This window comes from Tinamus guttatus, unplaced genomic scaffold, assembly GCF_059628265.1.
Source record: "Tinamus guttatus ecotype Peru unplaced genomic scaffold, ASM5962826v1 Tinamus_guttatus_pri_ptg000023l, whole genome shotgun sequence".
Classification (NCBI taxonomy): domain Eukaryota; kingdom Metazoa; phylum Chordata; class Aves; order Tinamiformes; family Tinamidae; genus Tinamus; species Tinamus guttatus.
The window spans coordinates 1,073,944-1,096,869 of record NW_028288557.1 but is presented as its reverse complement, the minus strand read 5'-3'; the positions used below and the strand labels follow the sequence as shown (position 1 = coordinate 1,096,869).

General features: G+C 38.5%; 1 protein-coding gene across 3 annotated transcripts in view; it reads left to right on the top strand.

Annotated features, from left to right (window-relative positions):
* The first annotated feature begins 9,669 nt into the window (after positions 1-9,669).
* The window catches only part of HERC4 (HECT and RLD domain containing E3 ubiquitin protein ligase 4), a 31,619-nt gene continuing 18,362 nt past the window's right edge, over positions 9,670-22,926 (top strand). The window contains exons 1-7 of one of the 3 annotated variants that reach the window (XM_088525103.1): positions 9,670-9,869; positions 11,068-11,357; positions 13,870-14,029; positions 15,378-15,454; positions 17,545-17,766; positions 19,228-19,319; positions 21,816-21,946. In XM_088525103.1, the coding sequence (XP_088381229.1) occupies positions 11,132-11,357; positions 13,870-14,029; positions 15,378-15,454; positions 17,545-17,766; positions 19,228-19,319; positions 21,816-21,946 (908 nt within the window). In that variant the 5' untranslated portion in view covers positions 9,670-9,869; positions 11,068-11,131. The remainder of the gene's footprint in view (positions 9,870-11,067; positions 11,358-13,869; positions 14,030-15,377; positions 15,455-17,544; positions 17,767-19,227; positions 19,320-21,815; positions 21,947-22,926) is intronic. The other 2 variants (XM_088525122.1, XM_088525112.1) reach the window with 2 other exon arrangements.

Genomic DNA, 22,926 nt, shown 5'->3' with positions numbered 1-22,926 from the left:
TAGCACTTTGCAGACGTATCTTCTTCAGACTGGGTGGAGTTATTGGATTTTTGCTGTCATCCTCCAAGTATATCCCAAGTGAGCTAATAGGCAGAGTGAGCTGCTGTTACTTGCCCCTCGGTGCATTGAGAAAGCCCTGACCCTGCCCTGCTATCTCATTGTACAGGCAAGGCAATAAAACAGCTTCCGCAGCTCCTCCTCTGTAGAAAAACTGCCACGGCACAGTCTAGCTGTTTTGGGCATCATTCTAAAATGCTGAATCTCCCTAGGTGACTGATTTGAGAAACAGTTAGTGTTTCACCAGCACTTTGATGTGTCACCTTATTCTCCTCCCTTGCCTGGAGCTCGGTTTACCAGCCCCTCCCGGGACTCTGGCACTGGCACTGACTCTGGCCCTCTTTCACTCGCGCTGCCTCATCTGTCTGGAACGCCTTCCCTCCGGCTTCTGAGTCACCTTCCCACTTTAAATGCCTCTTTTTTTCATTGTAGTTTTGACCTGGCTTTCATCAGAATACACTTTCTGAAAAAATATATGTAAATTTGTAGGAAAAAAAAAAGAGATTTCAGTGTAGTTATTGATGAAGTTTCAAAGTGAACCTGATTCCGAGAGCAATCTTTCATAATGGGCAGATGTTCGAATTAAAGTCCTTTGATAATATCAACTTATTAACACCAACAGTATCTAAACCACTCAGTCTAGCTAAAGAACAAGCATTATTCAGGTAATAGAAGCTCCCTTACCAGAGCAAAGATCATGAAACAGAAGGTGGAGCAATAGGTTGCCAAATGTGATTTTTAAGTATGGAAGAGAGAGAGAAAAAAAAACAAAAAAGGAAGGAAGGAAGAAAGGAAGAGAAGGAGGGAGAGAGCATATAGGTTTTCTATTAGGAAACTAAATAAGCCCTGTAAGTCATTTCAAATGAATAATCAGGTAAGTAAAAGAAGTTTGTAACTCCTTTCGTAGACCACATTTAAGCCAGTGGTTCACCCAGCTGTCAGTCTCCTGAACCATCTAGTTTCTAAACATTCCAAATATCAGTGTACCCAATGGAAGGAGTCAAAAGATATATCACAGGATTTAAAATATACTCTGATCTGATAAACCATGCATATTACAACCCAAGTTTAGACCAACTGATAAATCTGTAGCATATAGTAACGCCATGTGCTATCACACAAGTTATAAAAAGGAATTTTCTTTCTGCCTAGGGTGCCTTGGAAGATGCTTTTTTAGAAGTCTCACTTCCTCGTGTTTTGCAAAAGGAAGAACATTGGGTGACCCCAAATTGTGACACTATGGTAAGCGTTTTTCACTTACTTTTTAAAGCACATAAGAACAGTTATGGTATACTTAACCTGTGTGAGTGTACAAGAACTCAGTGCTTGAACTGAATTTTAGCAGCATAAGCTTAGTGTTAAATCCAATACTTGAACTACATTTTAGAAGCATGCACTTAATACTAAATGAGGAAAACATAGTAAATTGAAAATACATTTATTTTATAAAGACAAAGCTTATGCTCTTGTCAAATAGTTAAAAAACATGCTTTCAATTTCTGTACAATTTTTTTAAAAACTAAGGGTTCTTACCTTTGTTTTATTCTCTTTTTTTTTTTAATATTTATATATGAAGGTGATATTGGCCAAGATTTTGAAATTTTATTGACTGGTAGCAGTTTCCTAAACTTACCCTTTTTTTCTTTTTTTTAAAAAGTCAAGCTACATGTGTTTAAGAGACTTACTTGGGAAAGGCTCAACCATGGTGTTTATAACCCATGCATATCATATATGCAAACTGTTACTCCTGTATGGACAAGATCTAGTTTGCTGTGTATTCAGCTGTTGAATAGATTTAAGGTGTTTTGCTTGAATACTGAAATTTAAGTAGGGGCTGGAGCAGGAAAGGAAGCCAAAACTTTGCTATCATCATGTTGCAGTGGATACAGTTTACCGAAATGAATTGCAGTTTGCTGACAATAGTGCAGAGTATATAGAGTATAAACATGCATTTATTTCCATACTTGCCATATTCATTTGTGTTTCTGCTGTAGCTGTGACACAAAGCCGTCAAGACTCAGCTAGTTTAAGTTAGTATTAGTTCCACTTGTTTCCATTGAGAAAGAATTTAGCTGAGCTGAAGGTTTGGTAGAGAAAAGGACAGCTTTGACTTACTGGCCAGGGAGGGAGCAAAAGGGAAAGAACTCAGTGGGAAGAACCTGGTGGGTGTTCACAGCTTTGGGCAAGATGGAGAAGTTTAAAAAACAAGAATCTTTGAACATTTTGACTTCCAAGAGAAAGGTGTCTAATACTGGTCTCCACCTTGCTGAAATAGCTAACTTGTGCCCTCCCATGGGCTCGTTTTGATTGTACCACCGAAACTGGTAAGGAGGAATAGCAGGGCTCGAGGTGGTGATGTTTTCTTTCCTGGATTTGAAAAATTTGAGGAAGAAACACTCCAGGTAATTGTACTCTTCATAATCCTGCGCTTTATGTGCAAAGAAGTTATGGCAGAGGCAAAGTTGTTTTTCGAATCTTTGAATTTTCAGATATTTTAAAAATGACAATATCCCTTGAAGTATATAATATATAAATGTAACTTTATTTGGTAATTTCTTGAGCTTTTTAATCTTAGTTTAAAATATAGAAGTGTAATTTTTTTAACAAACATGTAAAATACATATGTTGGATGGTATTGTTTTTAGCTTGTTATGATTTTGCTAGGAAACATCAGAAAAATTAAAATAATCAACAGAATCTATTTTATAGCTATTGGGACAAATAATGAGAGCTGTATGCAGTCAACTGTAAAGCTAGTGATAAAGAAAAGTTGGTAAAAATTAAGACTTTGTTAAAAAAAAAAATACAATTAGATTTTCCAAACTAACTCTTATCCAAAAGTTAGCAATTCTCATAAGCTTGATCTGACAACATGCAAACACTGTAACTCAAACACTAGCTAATGAAGAGATCAGAGCTGATATAACTCATTGGAAATTATGACTATTTGTAATGGTTTTAAACAAGGCTCTTCCAGGTTCCTGTCTGTTATAAATTCTGCAGGGAAGCCACTGAGGATTATTCTAGTTATAAACAGACTGTTTTAATGCTTACGGCTATTATAAACTCAGAAGGGAAGCCAAGTAGGTTTATAATGGTGATGAACTATTTAGAGGCTCAAACTGGACAGAAAAAGGTGAAGATCACATCGTATGCTTCTTGGGAAAAATTATTTTTATTGCTCAGACTATTTATTACAAAACAACCACTTGAAAATAGCTAAATAAGCATTACTTTCACTCACTCTTTAAATAAATTTAAGTTACCCTGGACCAAATTTGATTTGTAATGTTTGTATAGGTTGTTAAGGAGCATGTGCCTGGCTGAGTTTGCCATAGGCTTATCAGCATAGAGTATGGTTTCTGTTGCTTATATTTGCAAAAGCTTGGGCCATACTGGGCCCCATATTTTTGCAAGTCTAGTGGCTAAAAAAAAAAAAAGACACATTGTGGACATGTTTTGTGGTGAAACTGGATTTTCAAGCGAGCTTTTCTGCTAGCAGTCTCTGGAAGCTGTTGTGTCTCAGTTTAACATTAGGTAAATGCCATTTTCCTGAGGTGCTTTTAGGAGCAGTCTCTCTTCAATCTCTTCAGGGACCCAAACCCTAGGACTACTCTCAAATTTATATCTCTGTATGTTTAAGAGTCATTTTCCTGGTCTAGAATCCTGTGCGGAAGCAGAAATTCTGCTTCCTTTATAAGGGTAGGTATATGATACATGTGTAGATATATAAGGGGGACTGTCCAGTGCCCCTCAAATGACCGTTTCTGACTGGGATCAGTGATCATATTTAGTGGTGCCTCCGTGGCTTGCTGACATTAATGACAAGAGAGCCTTCCTCAATCCAACGTGGTTGATGAATTGCTGATGCCTCTCTCCCTATCCAAGAAAAAATGTCAGTTAAATGCAAGGGAGGTTTGCCACAGGGGCTGCTCTACTCTTTCTGCTCTACTTTGGCTTCCCTTTGCAAGCCTGAAGTTTTAGATGTAAACAAATTTTGTGTGATGATAGTCCAAATAAAGAAAAATATATTGGCCCAAAATTTTCTGGAAAAAAATAAATCATTTGTATTAAAAATCAGCAACAAAATTATCTCCTAATTCATAGCAAAGTTTTTGAACTCTTCTAGTCCAATGCTCAGATTGAGACTTATATCATAGGAAATGCAGAGTACAGCCCACAAGGACTCCAAGCTCTGTCTGCTCACATGCATTATTTGTGGAGCTCCTTAAAAGCCTTTACAAGAAAAATGTTGTTTTCCTTTTTTCCAAGTGTCCTCTTAATATTTAATCCATTTTTTGGGCAGACATCTCCTGCATTGAAGCCAATAAAAGTGGCACAGATGCATTGCCTCGCTGACACTAACCTTTCAGGTCACAATACACAGAGTATCAGTTGCTAACTGAATCAAGGTGGATCTTAAGCGGTCATCCCTCTCTGGTTTTTGGCAACGTACATGAAGTCGTGAGTCTTATCCTGAACTAACTAATCAAAGGCGCAAAAGCAACATTTTTTACCAAACTGAATTATCTTTTTTCCAAAATATTCCCATATTTTTGAGAGTTAACCACCAGCAGAAAGAGCAGAATTTAGTGAGAATTTGTCAGTCACAATTTATGCCTCAGAGTTACTTATTTTTTCCCCATCTATTCTTCGGGGGTCTCCTATCACAGACATGGAGAACTCCATATATCCTGGCAATCTTTTGGGCACGGGGCCCCGAGCTATTGCAGCTGGGGCAGGCCAGCGCTGTGCTTCCTGAGGGGGAAGCTGTGTCCTCTTCCCCAGCAGCAGCTCCCCTTATACTGCTTTGCTCTCTCATATACAAAGCTTTCCACACAGTTTTCTTCTTTCTCATCTGCAAGTCTTGTCCTGGTCTAGCACCTTTTCCTTCTCTGTTTCTGTTCCCACGCCCAAACACATCCATGCTTACCTTCCCACCTGCCTTGAGGTTTTCTTTTTTCTTTTTTTTTTTTTTTCTCAAAATCACACCCTTGTAAGCCAAGGGCTTTATCAGGTAAAAATGGAGCTGGAGAGTGAGCTGGCTGTCAGTAAAAATTTAGTCTGGCTTAGCAGAGAGCAGGGGCTTTATCACGGTGTCTCTGGTTTCCATACCAGTACTTTTTTTTTTTTTCCCTCCATTCCCTTTTCTGTTCCATAAATCAAAGCTTCAGGCCGTGGCTTAATACCCCCAATACCTCACCTCGGAAAGCCGACCCTCTCTCTTGTTTCCCCCCATTGTCACAAGCCCCCTGAGAGAGCAGATCCCTTCTCCATTACGCCAGCACCATCCTTCCTCTTTCACAATCGGGTCACTCTGCACCAGGAGCGGAAATTACACAAAAAGGTCCAACCTGGAAACGTGCAAAGAAGCCAGGGGTGCTCACCATGAAGCGCTGTGCCCTGCCTCCGTGAGCCTCCGTCCTGCTGCTGCCCTCGGCCTCTTTGTTCTCCTCGCGCCGGCTGCTACCTTTCTGCATGCTCTTTACCAAATAGTAAGAAGGCTAATTTTAGGGTGCTTCATCATCCTGCCATGCAAAGCCACAGTGTCATGTCAGAATCAGCAGCATGTGGCGCCACTTGGAGCTGCTATTTTATAAGCTGAGGTTCAGTGTGTGCTCGAGTTGGGCTTTGCAGGGCAGAACTGGCTCAAGGATTGATGTCGTATTTCTGTAAAAGCAAAATCAAACATCAGGATTTCTGCCTGACCAAAAGCCTTGTTTAATGACATGGGGGGTGGTGTCCTAGCATCCAACACTGAAACCAACTCCCTGTGAACAGAATGGCATGAAAAAACACAAGAGCACATGGGAATCTCCTGGTGCCGTTAAAGAGTATAATAGAATAATTCAAATACTAGTGCAAAATGCCATTCCAGTAGGAAGAGAACATATTCCATGCGGGAAGGGTCTGCATTCCCAGCCCTCTGTGTAGGATGTTGGAGAATGTTCAGCATCCTCAACCCCAACCTGCGGATGCCCAGGCACTTGCTGTGTGACTCTGGCTGCACTGCAGGGACACGGTGGTCGCTCTGAGTGCCAGCTGCTGTCTGTGGGGGTTTGGGGATCTTGGACAGTGAGCGCAAGAGCTGCACACCCACTGCGCACGTCAGCTTGTTCCCCACGTTGTGCTCTCCCCGTGCAGATTCATGGTTGTTCTTCGCTCCTTTTCTGTTTTCTTTTCCTCTGTCATCCTTGTGGCTACCTCAGCCACCCTTGGAGTATCAGTACAACGGAGTATTGCAGGTTTTTGTTCTTGCAGTGTTAGCAGAAGTACAAATGCTCAGATGCTCCTTAAACGGATTCCTTAAAAAAGTGTCTTGAGTTGAAAGTTGAAATATATTTTAGATCTAGCATTTATGCAGTGAGATACTTTCACAAATAGGTCAAAAAACTGCTCATCTTTTTCACCATGTACCCGTCAATTAATAAATAATTGTGCTTACTACTAAGTACAAGAATCACAACTCTGAGCAGAACAGGCAGACAGAGAACTAAAACATGCTCTTAGCTATAAAACAATAGAGCAAATAAACCACACATATTCTGTATGTATGTGTGCATGGCTGTCTACATAGGTGCTTTCAGTAATTCCCTAACAACCCAAGTATTGATACTGGAAGAACATAGGATGAAATGGAAAGCTGAAACTGCATCAAAAGTCTGTCCCTGGCTTTTTTGTAAGGTTATTTGCATTCTACAGCCTTTCCTTAATTAAGGAGAATCATTAAACACAAAGGCTTTTCATCTCAGCTAGCAATTTCTCACACAAAGTATACACTCATTAACACTATATGTAACTTTTTCAGTTTTGTGTGGTCTGAACAAGTGATTAACTGGGGTACAATCTACAAAGAGAGCAGTCACCAGGGAGTAGCCCGGCATTGCTGTTTTAATAATGACAATACAACTGAAGATACTTTCCAGCTTGTTACGTCCACTAATGAGAAGGCTGTGCAATTCTAAGAGGAAGACCTCTGTGCTAATGTGCTTAGCAGGGATAAATTCCTTTGCTGAACATTTAGGCTTCCTTTTCTCACTTTCAGTGCAAATTACATTTTGTAAAGAGTACTACACTGGACATTGGAAATGTTGAGGCATCCAGAGCTTATCCATAGGCTCATCTGTTGATATATATCTATTGATATATGTATGCGAATTAGAGATATATGGAAACGAAGTTATTTTGATGTCTCTCTACTCCCTCCTTGCCACCACTTGTGTATCTTTTGAAGGAAGAGGCTTTCTCAAGGCATGATGACAGACATGGTACGGCTTATCTGGCACAGAAAAGAAAACTTATCTAGACAGGCCACAAGGAAAAAAAAATCGGTTTATACTTAACTTCAAGATACATTTGGATTATTTAATTATCAGTAATCTGATTTTAGCACTAAAATAATTATTTTAAATGAAATGGCTATGTCTATTACAGAAGGAAGGGGAGGTTTGTGGAACAGCATTATATGTTGTTTTCATGCCTTACATGTTTATTATTTCATGCATTAGGCCAGTCACACCAAAATGCTTTTCCGTGTCAGACTTCTGCTAGGTGTGTTAATGTTATCTTCAAGTGCATGGACACATCTCCACATGCTGGTCAAAGGACACATTGCACAACAAATGAGTGTTAATGTTTAATATCTACTCCACAGTGTAACTGCTTGCAGTTACTATCCTGGTGGTCTCATATGTAAAGGGAAAGGGACTTTGGAAGATAACAAAAGAAATATTTTCCTCCATTTGCTAGGTATAATAGCCACTGCTAACTTTCCTTTTACACATGCGGAATGGAAAAAGGGCAAATGAGTCACATCTCTCCTTTCAATAACAGACCTACCCTGAAAGTGCTGTATCATGTAGGCTTTGTCAGCTGTGCAATCTCATGTACTCTGCATATGAATTTAACTTTTCTGGTTTGGATCTTTACTGATAAAACCACCTCGAACACTGAGGAGTCCTGCAGACCAGGAGATCTGTTTAGATGCACATAGGAGTGTTTAATGGCTGGTCTAAGCTATCTGATTTGTTTATGTTTTAAAAACACTTTTTGTTAAAGAGCAAGCAACCTCAGATCCCAAATGGTGTTATCACATAGCTTGCAAAATCAGCTGCTGTAAAGCATGCCTAGTGCCGGCCCTTTTTGCATCCTGACCTACATAAACCTGGAGCACAGCACTGCTGCGGAGGCCGCTAAATCAGGGAATTCTCCATCTGGATTTCCAAACCACTGCACTCACATGAATTGCAATGGTTTCCCCCACATACTCATATTTAGCAAAATGCTATTAAAAAAAAAAAAAAAAAAAAAAAAAGACGGGTGGGGAGAGGGGGAATGTGTTGCCCCCAGGAACATTCACTTGTCCAAACCCAGAGTAAATAAAGCTGCAGATATCAACCTAGAAAACATGCTCAAAGTAACAGCACACGTGTAGCATTCAGACTTTTTATTCTTAGTTTTGCTATATTTTTCCTAAAAAAAAAAAAAAAAAAAAAAAAAAAAAAACTCGGCGAGATGCAGTTTCCTCAGCAGCTGCGTTGCTCCTTCACTCTCACTCCCCGTCTCGCCTTTCTCAACTTCACCTCTCCGTAGGCAACTAACAATCACTGAGAGCGGGCGCCCTCACTAGTAGAGCGCCGCGAAGCGGCCGTTAAACCGCCGTTAAACGGCCGCCGCCCGCGGGCCCTGCCTCATCGGGCGGGGCGGGGCGCGGGGCTGCGCCCTCCCGGCGCCGGGCGGCGTGACGTCACGCGGCGCCGCAACCCCGCAGCACGAGGCCGGGGCGGGAGGAAGTGGAGCGCGCGGCGCGTGCGCAGGGGCGGCGGCAGCGGCGCGGCCAGGCCCTGTCAGCGCTGCCGAGCGGCGCCGCTCGCCCTCGCGCGCTGCCGGGCGGGCGCCCCGCTGCACCTCGCCGGAGCCGGCCGGGCCGAGTCGGGGCGCGGAGGGAGCGGAACGGAAAGGAGTCGCCGCCCGGTGAGTGCGGCGCCGTTATGACGCGCCGCTCGCGAGCGAGGCGGGCGGGCGGGGGCCACCTGCCCCTCTGCGGAGCAGCCGCCACCCTTGGGCGCCGCGGGACGCCCCGAGGGGCGGCCGGGCCCGCCGCAGCCCCGCTGCGAGGCGCCACGGTGAGCGGGGCCGTTAGGACCGTTGGGGGCCACGCCTTTGAGGGGAAGGCAGGGGCCCCAGCGCGCCGGCCGCCCCCCGGGACGTAGCTGCGGGCGGCGGCGGGAGGCGCCCGGGGCCGGCCGTGCCTCGCACGGCGAGCGCCGGCGCACGGGAAACATCCAGGCGCTTCCTTTGGCCCCGTTACTCGCCTTGTCCCGGGGGGAAGGAGTTGGGCGGCTTCCTTCAACCAGGCTCGGCGGTGGCGGCGTCGTGCGTAGAGCTGACGGCAAGAAGTAGCCTTTGCGAGAAGGGAAAAGCACCGGTTGGACTAGAGATCGAAGTGTGAAACTTCCTCGGATACTGGCTTTAAAAAAAAGAGAAAAACACACAGCAAAACAAACTTATGCTGGGGAACAATACATCTGCTTCCATAGAAAAGTGACCTCCTTTTCTTTTACCCCCCCATCTGGAGCTAGATCTCAACTCTGGAGATCCTGAAGGACTGTAATCCTAAATCTGTTTTAACTTCTTGTGTTGCAGATTGAAGCCTGCATTGCTGCCACTCCTTTGGACGCATGAAGGTTGCTATTACGTCGCTGTGTCTTAGCCAAAGACATCTTCGTTTTTGATATCCCTGTCTGAATGTGGTAGGATATACCTAGTAATAACTAGAGAAGTATTTGATCATGCATCGTGTCCAGAGATAGGTAAACTTAAATGCAATATATTTTAAGCTGCTTAGCTTTTGTTTGTTTGTTTTTTGCATGAGATCATGAAAGCTGGCATCGTGATTACTGCAAAAACTTCTATAAAGAAAAATACTTTATCCTGTTGTCTTGGCAAAAAAAACAACAACAAAAAAAACAAATGCCATTCAGTGTTTCATAACACTTTAGTGAAATACTGTCAGGTTCTTATGAGCACTTTCATATTTATTTACCTTATATATATCATGACTGAATATGTTAGCAGTATATGTAGTGTGTTTTACACTACGTGCCTTCCTAACTGTGACTGACTGAAATGTTGTAAAAATTTTACGTTGTGTTGCACTGATTCTTGCATTGCCACTAAAATACAGGGAAATTACTTGTTGCGGAAGTGTGGCGTAAGTAATACTGAGAATGTCGTCACAGGTACTCTGTAATCCTGCATACTGAAAATGAAAGGGAGAGATAGCTTATTATCCTGTCGGAATGGGTGCAAAGTCTGTGGGCACAAGCACTCACAAGCGGTGTTGTAGGCACTACGAAGCGGTGTTTGCATGCACGAGTTTGTGTGCCTATTACCTGCAGAGGTGTCTCTGTTGATTGCAGTGCAGATTGGGACCTGCATTGCAGCTAGCTATCTACTTATCTGTTTATTTTTAACTGCAAGTTTGGTTGACTCAGACTTGTTTAGATGCATTGAGTGACACATCATTTTATTCAATGTGTTGCGTAACTGGTTTGATCAGGATTGACCAACTTTTTCCAAGCTGCGAGTCGAGCGCTGTTTTCAGGGAACTTCTGGAAGCCGCTCATGGTGCTCTCTGCTTTACCATGCCCCAAGTTGCACTGACTCATTAAAAGACATTTGAAGTCATTTGCACTGGGTGGAGTAGGGTGTATGTTTCTGAACTGGGGATTAAGGAAGTTTTATGAAGATAATTAAAGTTAAAACTTTCAAAGGTATAAAACTGAGGACCGGTATGTTTAAAATTCCCTTGTGAATTCCTATGTAAAAGCATCTGCTTCAGAATTTATGTAAATGTTGCCTAAGAAAGTAAATTAGACTTTCTGAAATCTTCCACTGCTTCAAGTCTTAGTATATAAAAATGAAACTTGTGGATAGTAGACTGTATAGGAGATGACAGACTTTATGCAATACTGAAAAAAACTGTACTGTTTTTCTTTCTCTGAACAGCTACACAGAAGGGGAATTTTAGAAAAGTGAAGCTGGAAGATCTCTGATCAAGAGAAGTGTAAACATGTTGTGTTGGGGAAACGCGTCATTTGGACAGCTTGGATTGGGTGGAATTGATGAAGAGATTGTTTTAGAACCCCGCAAAAGTGTCTTTTTCTTAAATAAAAGGGTCCGAGATGTGGGCTGTGGACTCAGACATACTGTTTTTGTCCTGGATGATGGGACAGTTTATACATGTGGCTGCAACGATCTAGGACAACTAGGGCACGAGAAAGCCAGGAAGCGACCTGGTAAGTGCAGGGGGATTGCCCTGGGGAGCATGTGTGTATGTATTTGTGCAGGTATCTTCCACTGCGTTGTGCTACAAGCACTGGCAGTTCATGCACCTGCTGAATTGTGCACATGGTATTCTTTCAAGAATGGCATGTTTTTGCTTGAAAACATTCTATTGCTTGGATCTCATCTCATGACAGTTGGAAACAGCTGACTGTGAAGTGGACATGCCCCCAGATTTTTGCTCATCATGTGGCTGGACATTGCTACTATTTTGTTTGTTTGTTTTCACCGTGAATTCACATTATCCGAGGTTGTGGGGAATCATTGACTGTTTTAATCCCAAGGGGTGGTGATTCACTTCAATACATGGGCTTCTTTTGGACTCTATTATATTTTTGGCTGTTGGAGGATGGTAGGAATTAATGTTTGGTCACCATAGTTGGGAAAAGTGCTATGTGTTTTTGTTTATCTTTTTCTTTTAAAAGAAATAAAAAAAACTTCTGATTAAAAAAAAAAAAAAAGCATAGACACCATTAGAGGAATTGTATTTGGATAAGACTAAAGGATGCAGATTAAGACTTCTTTGGTCACTTTTTTTTTCTTTCTTATGTATGTGGTGTGCATACTCATGCTTGCTGCTAGTGCTGCTCTCTAGCAGGAGTGGGTAAGCATCTTGTGGGGACTGCAGAGGAGGGTGCACAGGGGCTCCATTGGAGCTGTGCATGTGAGTCATAGCTGCTTGCTACTGAGAGGCAGGGAATGGTGTTCCTGGCACTACTGAGAGCATAACGAAAGCAAACTGAAAAGCCTTAGCAATAGTTTATTATAATATCTCTTACACCAGTATTACAAGTCAGTTGTTGCAGTAATAGATGCAAACATTCAATTTGAAACAATACTTTTTAAATTTTTTTTGTCTTCCCCGGGCTATTTCTACCCTTCTGATATTAATAATTTAGTAGCTATCCTTTATTCAGAGTTTGAGATTTGGTGTCAAGTAGAGTTTTTCTTGCATAGTTGATGTGTAACTTTTGAAACTAATCTTGACTTTCACCAGTAAAGGGATATTAGAAGTGGTAAACTTTAATCCTGTCTAAATGTCAGCTTCATGAATGTGCACAGGGATTCAACTTGTGGAAGTAACTCTTAATAAATTTTAAATACTTGTAACCCTCTTTGAAAATGATACTTCTTTTTTAATCTAAAAATTACAGTAGAGAACCTTTTTCTTTTTTCTTCCCTGTTTTATGTCAGGCTTCTCTGGGCTTTCCTGTGTAATAGACAAGTAGTTGCTATAAATATTTCTTAAAGTGCTCAGACATAACAGTCATGAGAATTGCAGTAGCCTCCTATTTTTACTTCTATCTGGAGATTATTGACAATTTTGCTGAATGAGTGTGAAGTAGGTACATTGGGCAGTGCTCCAGTGCTCATCTTTGCCAAATCCCACCAGTGGCTGTTCAGCTGTGGCTCCTTCCTCCTCAAAGAGCCCAGCAGGCCCTAGAGTTGTGTGCGTGTTCACTGCTTTTGTTATTTTATTTTATTTTGGAAACTGAGTTGCAGATACGCATGTTGCAGATCTGGTTGGCTACTGTTTTGAAATGGACTTAGGCTATGTTAGGCTATGTTTACAGTCTGTGTTACATTGATGATACACAGGCTTTTTCAGTGCTGTGTGATTCTTAAGGCAAAATAGAATTTGACATGTTTGAAAACTGAGCATAAAACATCCAAGCAAGCACTTGTTTAAATGAACTCTGAAAATTCCTGCCTCAGTGACAGACTGGTGTTTTCAGCCTCTACTGTTGCTGAATTGAAAATGTTTGATTTCTGTTCACAAATCATAAGCATAAATACAAAGCCTGAGTTCATCCAAATGAATTTAAAGGTATTGATGCAGACTACTGGGAGAAATCACAATCCTGTAGTATTTGCTTTGCAGAGATGTGCATTGCATGTCTAGAAAATTTCCCCTTTAAGATTGGTTTCTACAGCATTTTGCATCATGAAGAGAACATTGTGTAGCTCATTGCAAGATCAGTGGCTTTAGTCTTTAATTTTCCCGTCCTTGTTTTGTAGGTTTGTTTTTTTAATTAATTAATAGGTGAGCTTAAGTCACTGTTGTGGAATGTTTTCCTCTTGCATAATGTCTACACGCGTGGACATTTGATAATTATTTTAATTGAGTCTGTGCACTCACTTTTAAATGTCAAGGTTAGAAGAAACCGTTATGATCAAATTGCAGGTTTTGTTGCATTTTTTAAAAAATTTTGGTGCATACGGATAGGTAAAGTTGTTGGATTACTTTAGTACATCAAATTTAATCTACTTTTCCTGGGATAGCATGCATATGACTTTAGATCTATGATATTTTGGCAGGCTTCTAGACTCATTCATGTGATTTCATTTTATACCTTAGTAGACAAATATCTATGAGCCGTGACGAATAGAATTTGCTTTTTAGTATCTCTTTTTTTTTTTTTTTCTTAATGATTAACTCTTCCTTCTTTTTTTTTCCCTCTCTAGAGCATGTTGGTGCACTGGATGCCCAAAATATTGTAGCTGTATCATGTGGAGAAGCTCACACGCTCGCATTAAATGACAAGGGTCAGGTATATGCATGGGGTTTGGCTACTGATGGACAGCTTGGCTTGCCTGGAACAGAGGAGTGCGTCAGAGTACCCAGGTTAAAAAAACAAGCCTATAATAAAGTTACCACGTTTGGAAAAAATGAACTGAAATCCCACTGACCAAGCTATTCTGCTGTTATAATTAAAAACAAACATTAGAAAAGTGTACTTGGGATATGACATTTGAATGCCATAGCCTGATTATTATTATACTATAAGTATTTTAAGAACAGAAATGGGGATCAATAACTGACATTTAGTAGTTAGAGAAGCAGAATTAAACTTTCATTACCTTTAGGTTACATTCGAAGGCCATTTGCTCTCTGGTCTTCATACCATAATTCGCACCCTGAGCATTTTTTTACCTGCAATGTAACCGTAGTCTCTAAATTCTGAAAGTGAATGCTAGCCTGTTTGCTGTACAGCTCTAAAGAATTTTATCTGATACAGTATTTGCACTATGCAGTAAGCATGCCAGCAAACTGAACTCCAGCAGGCACCCATCTTTACTGCAATGTAAAGCCGACATCTGTAGAATTGTTTGTACCAGTGAATTTTGTATCTTTGCAAGTTGGAGGTTTTCTTTTCTAATTTCCTTAGTATTTTTATACAGAAAAGAAAAAGTTCTTCAGAACAGTAGTCATTTGTAACTTGAGCAAGGCTATTTGTGATGCGTAGGAATGTAAACAATGTATAACTAAAGTAGAGCGGATTTTTTTTGCATATCAAATTTAAAAGCCTTTTTAAAGGCTTTTACTGGCTTCTGTTTTTTTTTTTTCTCATCAAAAGCTGACAGTATACTATTATATTGTATACTCATTCCATGCACCTTTGCAAATATTTTCAACTTCCTGATGAAATTGTGAACTTGAACAATGCTTATTGCTAGCTCTGTAAGTTGAAGTTTTGATTCCTTTGAGGTTAATGTTAGTGGAAGGAAAAAATATATTTTGATCAAATTGCACATAATATATTTAATTTGTTATATCTAATATCAAGGTGAAATAGTAGTACACTAGAAAGCCGTTTTTCCCCCTGAAGTCTAGAAAGTAAATGTCTCCTGATTCTTGATTTTAGTATTCATTCTCTCCATTCAGCTGTGTGACATCTCCTTCCTAGTGTCTCTAAAGAAGGCAGTTCTCCCTGATTCTTCATAATGATTTCTTACTGACTTCATTAATTGAACAATAAGACAGAGCCTAGTCTTTAGAGGAGCTAGCAAAGAAGCTTTGACTTCAGACTTGCAACTTTACTAAATAGCTTTTAATATAAGTTAGAATATTTGTATTACTTTCATACTTCAGTGAAAAAGATTCACTTTTTTTTGTGTAATCCTCTCACGTGACTCTACTTTATACCGTGACCTAGTAGCTTAATTCTTTCTCTGTTTTCTTACCCCAATAGAAATATTAAAAGCTTATCAGAGATCCAAATTGTGCAAGTTGCTTGTGGTTATTATCACTCACTTGCACTCTCAAAAGGTAAGCCAGATTGTTCTGAACTCTTGTGTAATCTCCTGCTCAGTACTTTTAGAGTTTTCAGTATTTATTTATTCATTTTGAAGGAAATGTCTTTTAAAGCATGATACCACATTGGCAGTGGAAATATCATTCAATAATGAATATTTTCAATTGAAAAAAATACACAAACTCCCTTTCCTTATAGAAAAATGGAGTGTGTTAATATTAATTGTTCTGCTTTTTATGCTTTTTGTTGTTTTTATTGTTCTGCTGTTGTGTGGTTTCCTTTTGAATTCATTGTAGCTTCTTTCATTTTTCTCATTCCATCTGTTTTTCATCCTGTTGGTCTCACACTTTGTCACTAGTCTTCTAGTTTGGCCTGTAATTGGAGTTACTGAGGTTTGCAGGCAATTACTTCCTCATCTACTTTTCTATTACAAAGATTCTGTTTTGTGGTGTTCCCATAAAATGCAGTATCCTCTTGTAGCTCACATTTCGGAGACTTAAATTTCTGTCTTCAATCTTTTCTGGGTCTCAGAGACTATACTTAGCTTCACTCACATCAGCTTTGCATGTCTAATTTATTTAGCTATTGAGAAACAAAGATGAACATAAATTTACCTTTCATTTCTTTCATCATGAGAAATTGAACTGGGGCAAAAGTTCCATGTAATAAGAAGTGGCTGCAGAACTGTTGCTATTTTTATTTATTTTTAATAGTTTATACTGACCATATGTGCCCTCATACTTACATAGGCATGTACATAGGCATGTTCATAGGCGTGTAAAAATGTTTTCTGTGGCATTCTGTATTCCTGGGTGTCCTTGCTGACTATAACCTAGTGGAATTCCTTTGCTTATGTGAATATGTAGACTGATATTTAAAAATAACTCCGTGTGGATTAAGCTCACAAATACAATGTTGATAGTAACAAAGCAGTGCTATGATTTAATGTAATTATTTAGTAGCAGCTTTATTTAGAATTCAGATTAATATTTTAAATAATCACGAGCTTCAAGAGAAGCAACTGGGAAGAGTGCTCTTCCCAGTTCATGGATTTGCAGCTCTGTTCCTGTTCGTCAGTTGCCTTGTGCTTTTGCTTTATGGTTTTAAGAGAACCTCTCTGGATTCTGATACTTGAAATGTAGCGAAGTCAGCCACAGTCATGGCTTTGAAAAAACAGCTCTGCAGAGGAAGGAAAATGGTCTGGCTTATTTAAATTGAGCAGCTTCAGAGGAGACTTCATAGTATTTTGGATCTGCATATGGAGTATTGATCAGACAGATTTAGTTCATGTGATTATAAGCATGATTGGCGTAGAATCTTTGCTGCAAAGTTCTTCTTTTTTAACTTTATGTATAGAAGAATTTAGATAGTTTGTACCTTAGGAGATGAGCTTCATTGCTTTTTTTTTTTCTCCTGATAAAACTTTTGTTGATTAAAAAAAAAAAAAAAAGCAGGTAGAAGAAACAGAAACTCATCACATTAGCAACAAAAAAAGCAAAATATCTTTGTGATTAGGTATTCATTTTTTAGGATAGTTAATATCCTGTCCTTAGTTTTTCTGCAGAAGTCTTGCTTCTGAAAGTTGTTTTTTAGTGTTCATTGATCATGTCTTTAATGCAATACTTAAGTTTAAAATGTGCAGCACTTAAAATATGTATGAAACTTAAATACATTAATGTATAAACACTTCAGTGCATGGTAAGTGGAAATTTTTGAATGCAGCTTCAGCATATTTTTTGCAGCACAGTATGAGTACTATTAGAATTTTCAGTGCGTCAGTCTTGCTTCATAATAACCAAATGCCACTTGGCAGGTACTGAGGATTTGACAATGTTAAGAATAGCCTTGAAGGCTTTCAAATTGTGCTTGTTTAAAATACTTTCAGTTTGTTTAAAGCTTTTGGTTGAATGTCTGCAAATTATAGTAGAAGGTAAACCTTTGAAAATGAATAAATCTTGTTCGGGATAAATTATCTAACTCCAAAAATATTTGAAGAGGTGTATATGTAGCTCTCTAACTTTTGCTTTTAGTTTTTTTATTTAAGGGAATCAATTTTATATGATTAAATTATATTTACTATATTTCTTTTTTTTTCTTTAAACAGGTAGTGAAGTGTTTTCCTGGGGACAAAATAAATATGGCCAGCTGGGTTTAGGTTATGAATATAAAAAGCAAACATCACCACATGTAATTAAGTCTCTGCTGGGAATCCCTTTTGCACAAATTGCAGCAGGAGGAGCTCATAGTTTTGTACTAACTCTTTCTGGAGCCATTTTTGGATGGGGACGAAACAAATTTGGACAGTTGGGTCTTAATGATGATAATGGTAAGCATCATTGCTTTAGTAAAATAATTAATGCTGAAAGTCTCCATTTGTGAAGCTGAAGATAGCAGTGTTCCTAGAAAAGGAGCAGGCCAAACAAACCTCTGTTGAATATGGTTTGAGTGTCCATGTCATGCGATTCTTGTACTAGTAAGATGCATTTTTTTCCACCAACTGTTTGTAATAAATTCTGATAGTGTTACATTGAAATTCTAGCCTGCATGATTTGTTTTCTTTTCCCTTCCCAATTTTTTCTGTAACTTTGACTTTCTGAATTGGATTGAATTATGATGCTGTGCAATAGTTAAAACTAGAACTAAATACTGGGTAGATTAAGTGGCATGATGGAAGCAATAATTACCAAAGCTATTTAGTTGATCAGAAGGCATATTTAAGGAAACTCCATTGTTTATTATTTCCTATTACTGCCTTTATTTTCCCTCAGATTACTTTTGATAACCGTTTATGAATTTCAGCTAACTGTTTCCAAAATTTCTTCTCTCAGGATACTGCTAGCTCATACACAATTCCAAAAGTTAGGCTTGATTAAACTGTTTCTTTGCTAGATATCCCAGTTATAGGCCCTCTTCGATGTGGGAGTTTATAATGTCATGTTTTTGCAATACACAGTGTAGTTTAGAATAATGTATAGCTAGTTTAATGGACTGTAGTGTTCTCATTGGTTCTTTGTTTTCAGAACTGTTTATAAAAAGGATAATGCAGGGCAATTAAAATGCATATCTGAATTAATCTTGAAATCTGGTTGCACACTCATAGTAAGAAAATTATATGCAGTTCTCAGAAAGCAACTTTACATGGGAACTTCAGTTGCTTCTCCTGGGCATATGTATAATCTCCAATTTTTCTACAGTACCACTTGTTAGTAAAATTCATGTTTTATATCTGGACAAGTTATTTGTCACGTGTCTTTGTGTGCCTTGACACATCTAGAGACATTAGCGTTAACAATTACAAAGTTTCTGTTGTGCAACTAGATGGCAAAGTTGATTTGTTCTGGTAACTGAAGGCAGGTCACATGTGCTCTTAATTAGACAGGCTTCCCTTCTATTACAGGGTATTAATTGGTTGTAATTTAGTATTACTAAACAACTCCTGAACAACTGAAAAACATGAAGTGTGTCATTCAGAAGATCTGTCATTTATTTCCTTCTCATATGGCCAGCAGCAGTTCTAATGTACTGTTCTGTGTTTCATGATTTACACAGTGATGTGCCAGCCTGTGCTAGTGAGAAATAAGTCTGCTTTCTGTGAAATATTTCAGTTTAGTATGTTTCTTTCTTTGTAATTTCCATCCCAAATATAGTCACTGTAATTGCATTACTTTAATAAATATATATTTATTTTGTTTAATAGAACTAGATTGTAATAGTGAGCATAAAATCACTTGCCTTTTCATTTTTTAGTTATGAAGTAAGCAATTTACTGCTGTATTAAACCTTTCAGACAGATATGCTCCTACTCTGTTGAAGTCGTTGAGAACTCAGAAAGTTGTTCATATATGTTGTGGAGAAGATCATACTGCTGCTCTTACAAAGGTATAATGTTTAAAGATATATCTATGCTTTGATTTTTATTTATTTATTTTTAACTATTTGGGTAGCTTTTTCTCCTAAAAATACTGTATATTCCTTGTCTATTTTCTTCAGACTATAGTGGATTAAATTGTGGCACTGTTAGAAGAATAGTAAAATAGTTTTTAAAAAAATCATATACAAGGAATCTCATTGTAGTTTTAGATTTTTTTCCAAATTTTGTGAAGTTGATCATACCAGATCCGGTGGTGCTTATATAAGTGTGCATATTGCATTATTCAAATTGCACGGGTATGGAAATATATGTTAGCACCTATTAAAGGTATTATCTGTATTCTGAACATCATGGCTCTGTTACTGTTAGTTTTGTTATTGACCAGACCAATTTGAGTCTAGTTTACATGCTTCTAGGTACAGGGCATGGAAGAACAGGATATTGCTCAGGATTTTCTTACTGAGCTGCACTTCCTACTTATGTACTATTGGCAAGCCAATAGAAGGAACTGAAGATTTACATAATCCACTCGTAAACATAATAAAATACTTTCAGTATGAGGTTCCATCAAAGATTGGCTATTATTTCAAGGCTAACCTGGACTAAGCATGTATTCTGTGACAGTGTGTCATGTTCTTGCAGCAACACTGGGATTGATCAAAATTCCTGGAGAGCTGAAATGTGTAAAGTTGCCATATATGTTACTGTTGGCTAAATGCATCGTTTGCAGCCTTTGTTGAAGGTTTGGAACATTAGGAAGAGAAGCAAAATAGAATGTGTAATGTGAAGGCTCTTTCTTACACTATTCATCACTAAGATTGTGCATGTGAAGCTCTAGCAATCAAAATCAACTTTGTTATTTTGTTGTGGATAGCCACATGCTGTGTGTGTGACTTTCAGCTGTTGATTCCTGTGCCTTTCTTGCAGTGTTTTGATGCTTGGATTAGACTTCAGCACTTAGGTATAAGTCAGTGTGTTAATATTTCAATGTTTACTTTTGTTAAGCACTGTTAATGCATCAATTAAAAAATGCTTTGAACTTAATAGAAAACTATTCTCATCAGCATTCAGAAAGATGACTAAATATCTGTCACTTGGAAAGGTGACTAAATATCTGTCACTTGATTTATTTCTGAATCTGTTGGATTCAAAATTTCCAAAGAGAAATTATTACTGGAAATTGTGCTTTTTTTAAAAGTATATGAGTCTGGATTATTACTCTGCAACAAATGAGAAGTTAGCTTGAAGGTCTGACTCTATGTAGCCATTCTCTTGTTGCTTTGGTAAGTTTAAGTTTCTACACTTAAGACTGCAAAAGTGGTTGCTTTTTTTTTTTTTTTTTTTTTTTTTTTTTTTTTTGTCTTAAAATAGTCTGTTGCTTGGCCTGAAGAAGATATGTTGCAATTTTGTAATCCTGAAATGAATACAGAGGTATAGTGCAACATTAGGGAAACAGAGGATGTAAAGAAAATGCAGCAGCTGATGACTTGCATTCTTTGTTCCTTTTAAGTGTGTAGAAGATAACTTAATCCATTCCAATAGCTTTAATGCAAGTTAGAAGTTACTGAATTTACTGTAAATTATATGAACTATTTGTGTACCCATTTGTGTGGGCTCGTTCTCCCTTTCATGATAGAGGGGTCTTATTTATATCTCTTATGCACAATACTGTGTGTTTTTTTCAAGTCCTACTAAAATTCAGAAATACATGTCACTGTTTGTTATCCTGATTGAGTGAATGAGATTGTTGGTTTTTCTCAGCGGACGCTGCCATTTTAATGATGATTTCCAGCAGAGGTCCAATCTGATGCAGAGTAGGACTGAAAGAAACAGCTTTACAATTGCAAAGCATTTGAAAATGGAAAGTTTCAAAGTTGTTGTAAGGTAAGTTGTGCAACTTTTAAAAATGTTTCTAGTTTAACATTCTTCCATCAGAGTTTTTGGTTAATTTTTTTTTTTTAAAGAAATTAATCAAAAACACTTACAATGATTTGCCTTACAACAGTGTTGAATTTTTCTGGTTTCTTATGCTTTCAAATAATGAAGCTGATTATTTCAGTCATACTCTGCATCATCTGTCTGAGAAGGGCAACTTCCTATTTGGTAATTTTTATATTCAGAATTTAAAAGCCAAAGTACATGTTTTAATAGTCTGAGTTTGTATGCCATTATAGTTTATGAAGAAAACTGGAGAAGAGGAAAAACAAAGATTAGTATCAGTTAATTGTGCAAGTTAATGTCAGGGGTATTGTATAGTAATGTGGAATTTACAAGAATATGATTTACAAGTGAGGTAATACCTGAAAGCTGTGCCACACTTTGATAACTGCAGGTAACATTTGAGCCCTATGTAAGTAAGGGTCCCCTTGTGCATTTTTTCTTTCTTCCCCACAATGCCAGAACTATCAGACAAGGAGATTTGTTTGAACCTTCTAGTTCTGATAAGTTTGTTTGTTTGTGCTGCGATGTGCTATCCTTTTAATTCAAATACTTTATTTGTTTAGGAAGGTGGGGTTTTTACATTTGGAGCTGGAGGCTATGGTCAGTTGGGTCATAACTCTACCAGCCATGAGATAAACCCAAGGAAGGTTTTTGAACTTATGGGAAGTGTTGTTACACAAATCACTTGTGGAAGGTAAGTATTCTGTTCTAGCGCTGTAGAGCTTATATTCTATACAAAATAATTTATTTATATGTTATAATAGAAAGTAATTCTAATAACAATTCCTTTGTTTTAATTGCAATGGGAAAGGGAAGATAGGATAGTCTCTAAGAAAAATATTTCGCTGGTATTTCTAAAGCATTAAGTAGGAGAAATAAAGGAAGCTCTACCATTTGAGGTCCATGAGTCTCTAAACTGAAAAATGTGTCTAATTAGGTACTGATTATTTCTGTCCTGTACTCATCTGCTGTTAAAGAATGCATCTGGGGAGATATGTGTACTTCACTGAGGATAAGTATGAAATTACATACCTTTGTGAAATACCTGTAATACTGTGCTTCACTTTGGTCCCTAGTGGGCTTTTATTGTATTTATTATAATAACAGTCAAGAAATGTGGGAAACATTTCCATCACAGATGAAAATGTCCTTGTCCAAAGAATTGCATTCCAAGAAAACAAAATATGGGAGGAAGATAAATACAGGGCAAAAACATTTTGTGTGTGTGTACACATTATATATATACACGCACGCTATATATTTGCACACACTAAAAATGTTTTTTATATATATAAATACACACACACACATGCATATGTATACATATATATATGCAAGTCTGTCTTCCTAGTTGTTTGGTTATCTCTGGTTGAATCTGTTCCATTTTGGTAATCTGCATTAATTTGGTACTGCTGCTTCCCAAGTTTGAGAGACAGCATCTAGAGTTGAAAGAAGAGATTCAACCCATCTGGTAGAAACTTCAAAGCTCAGAATGTTCCATGGTACCTGAGAGGATGGGTTGTCACTAGGCAGGAATCAGGTGACATCCTGAATTTTTTCTTTAAAAAGAAATTTTGCCTACTGGCAGTATTGCTAGTGACAGTGCATTCCCTGTGGAATATTTGGTACTACAGGACCTTTACCATAGTGTTTTAACAAAATTCTTAGTTTGGC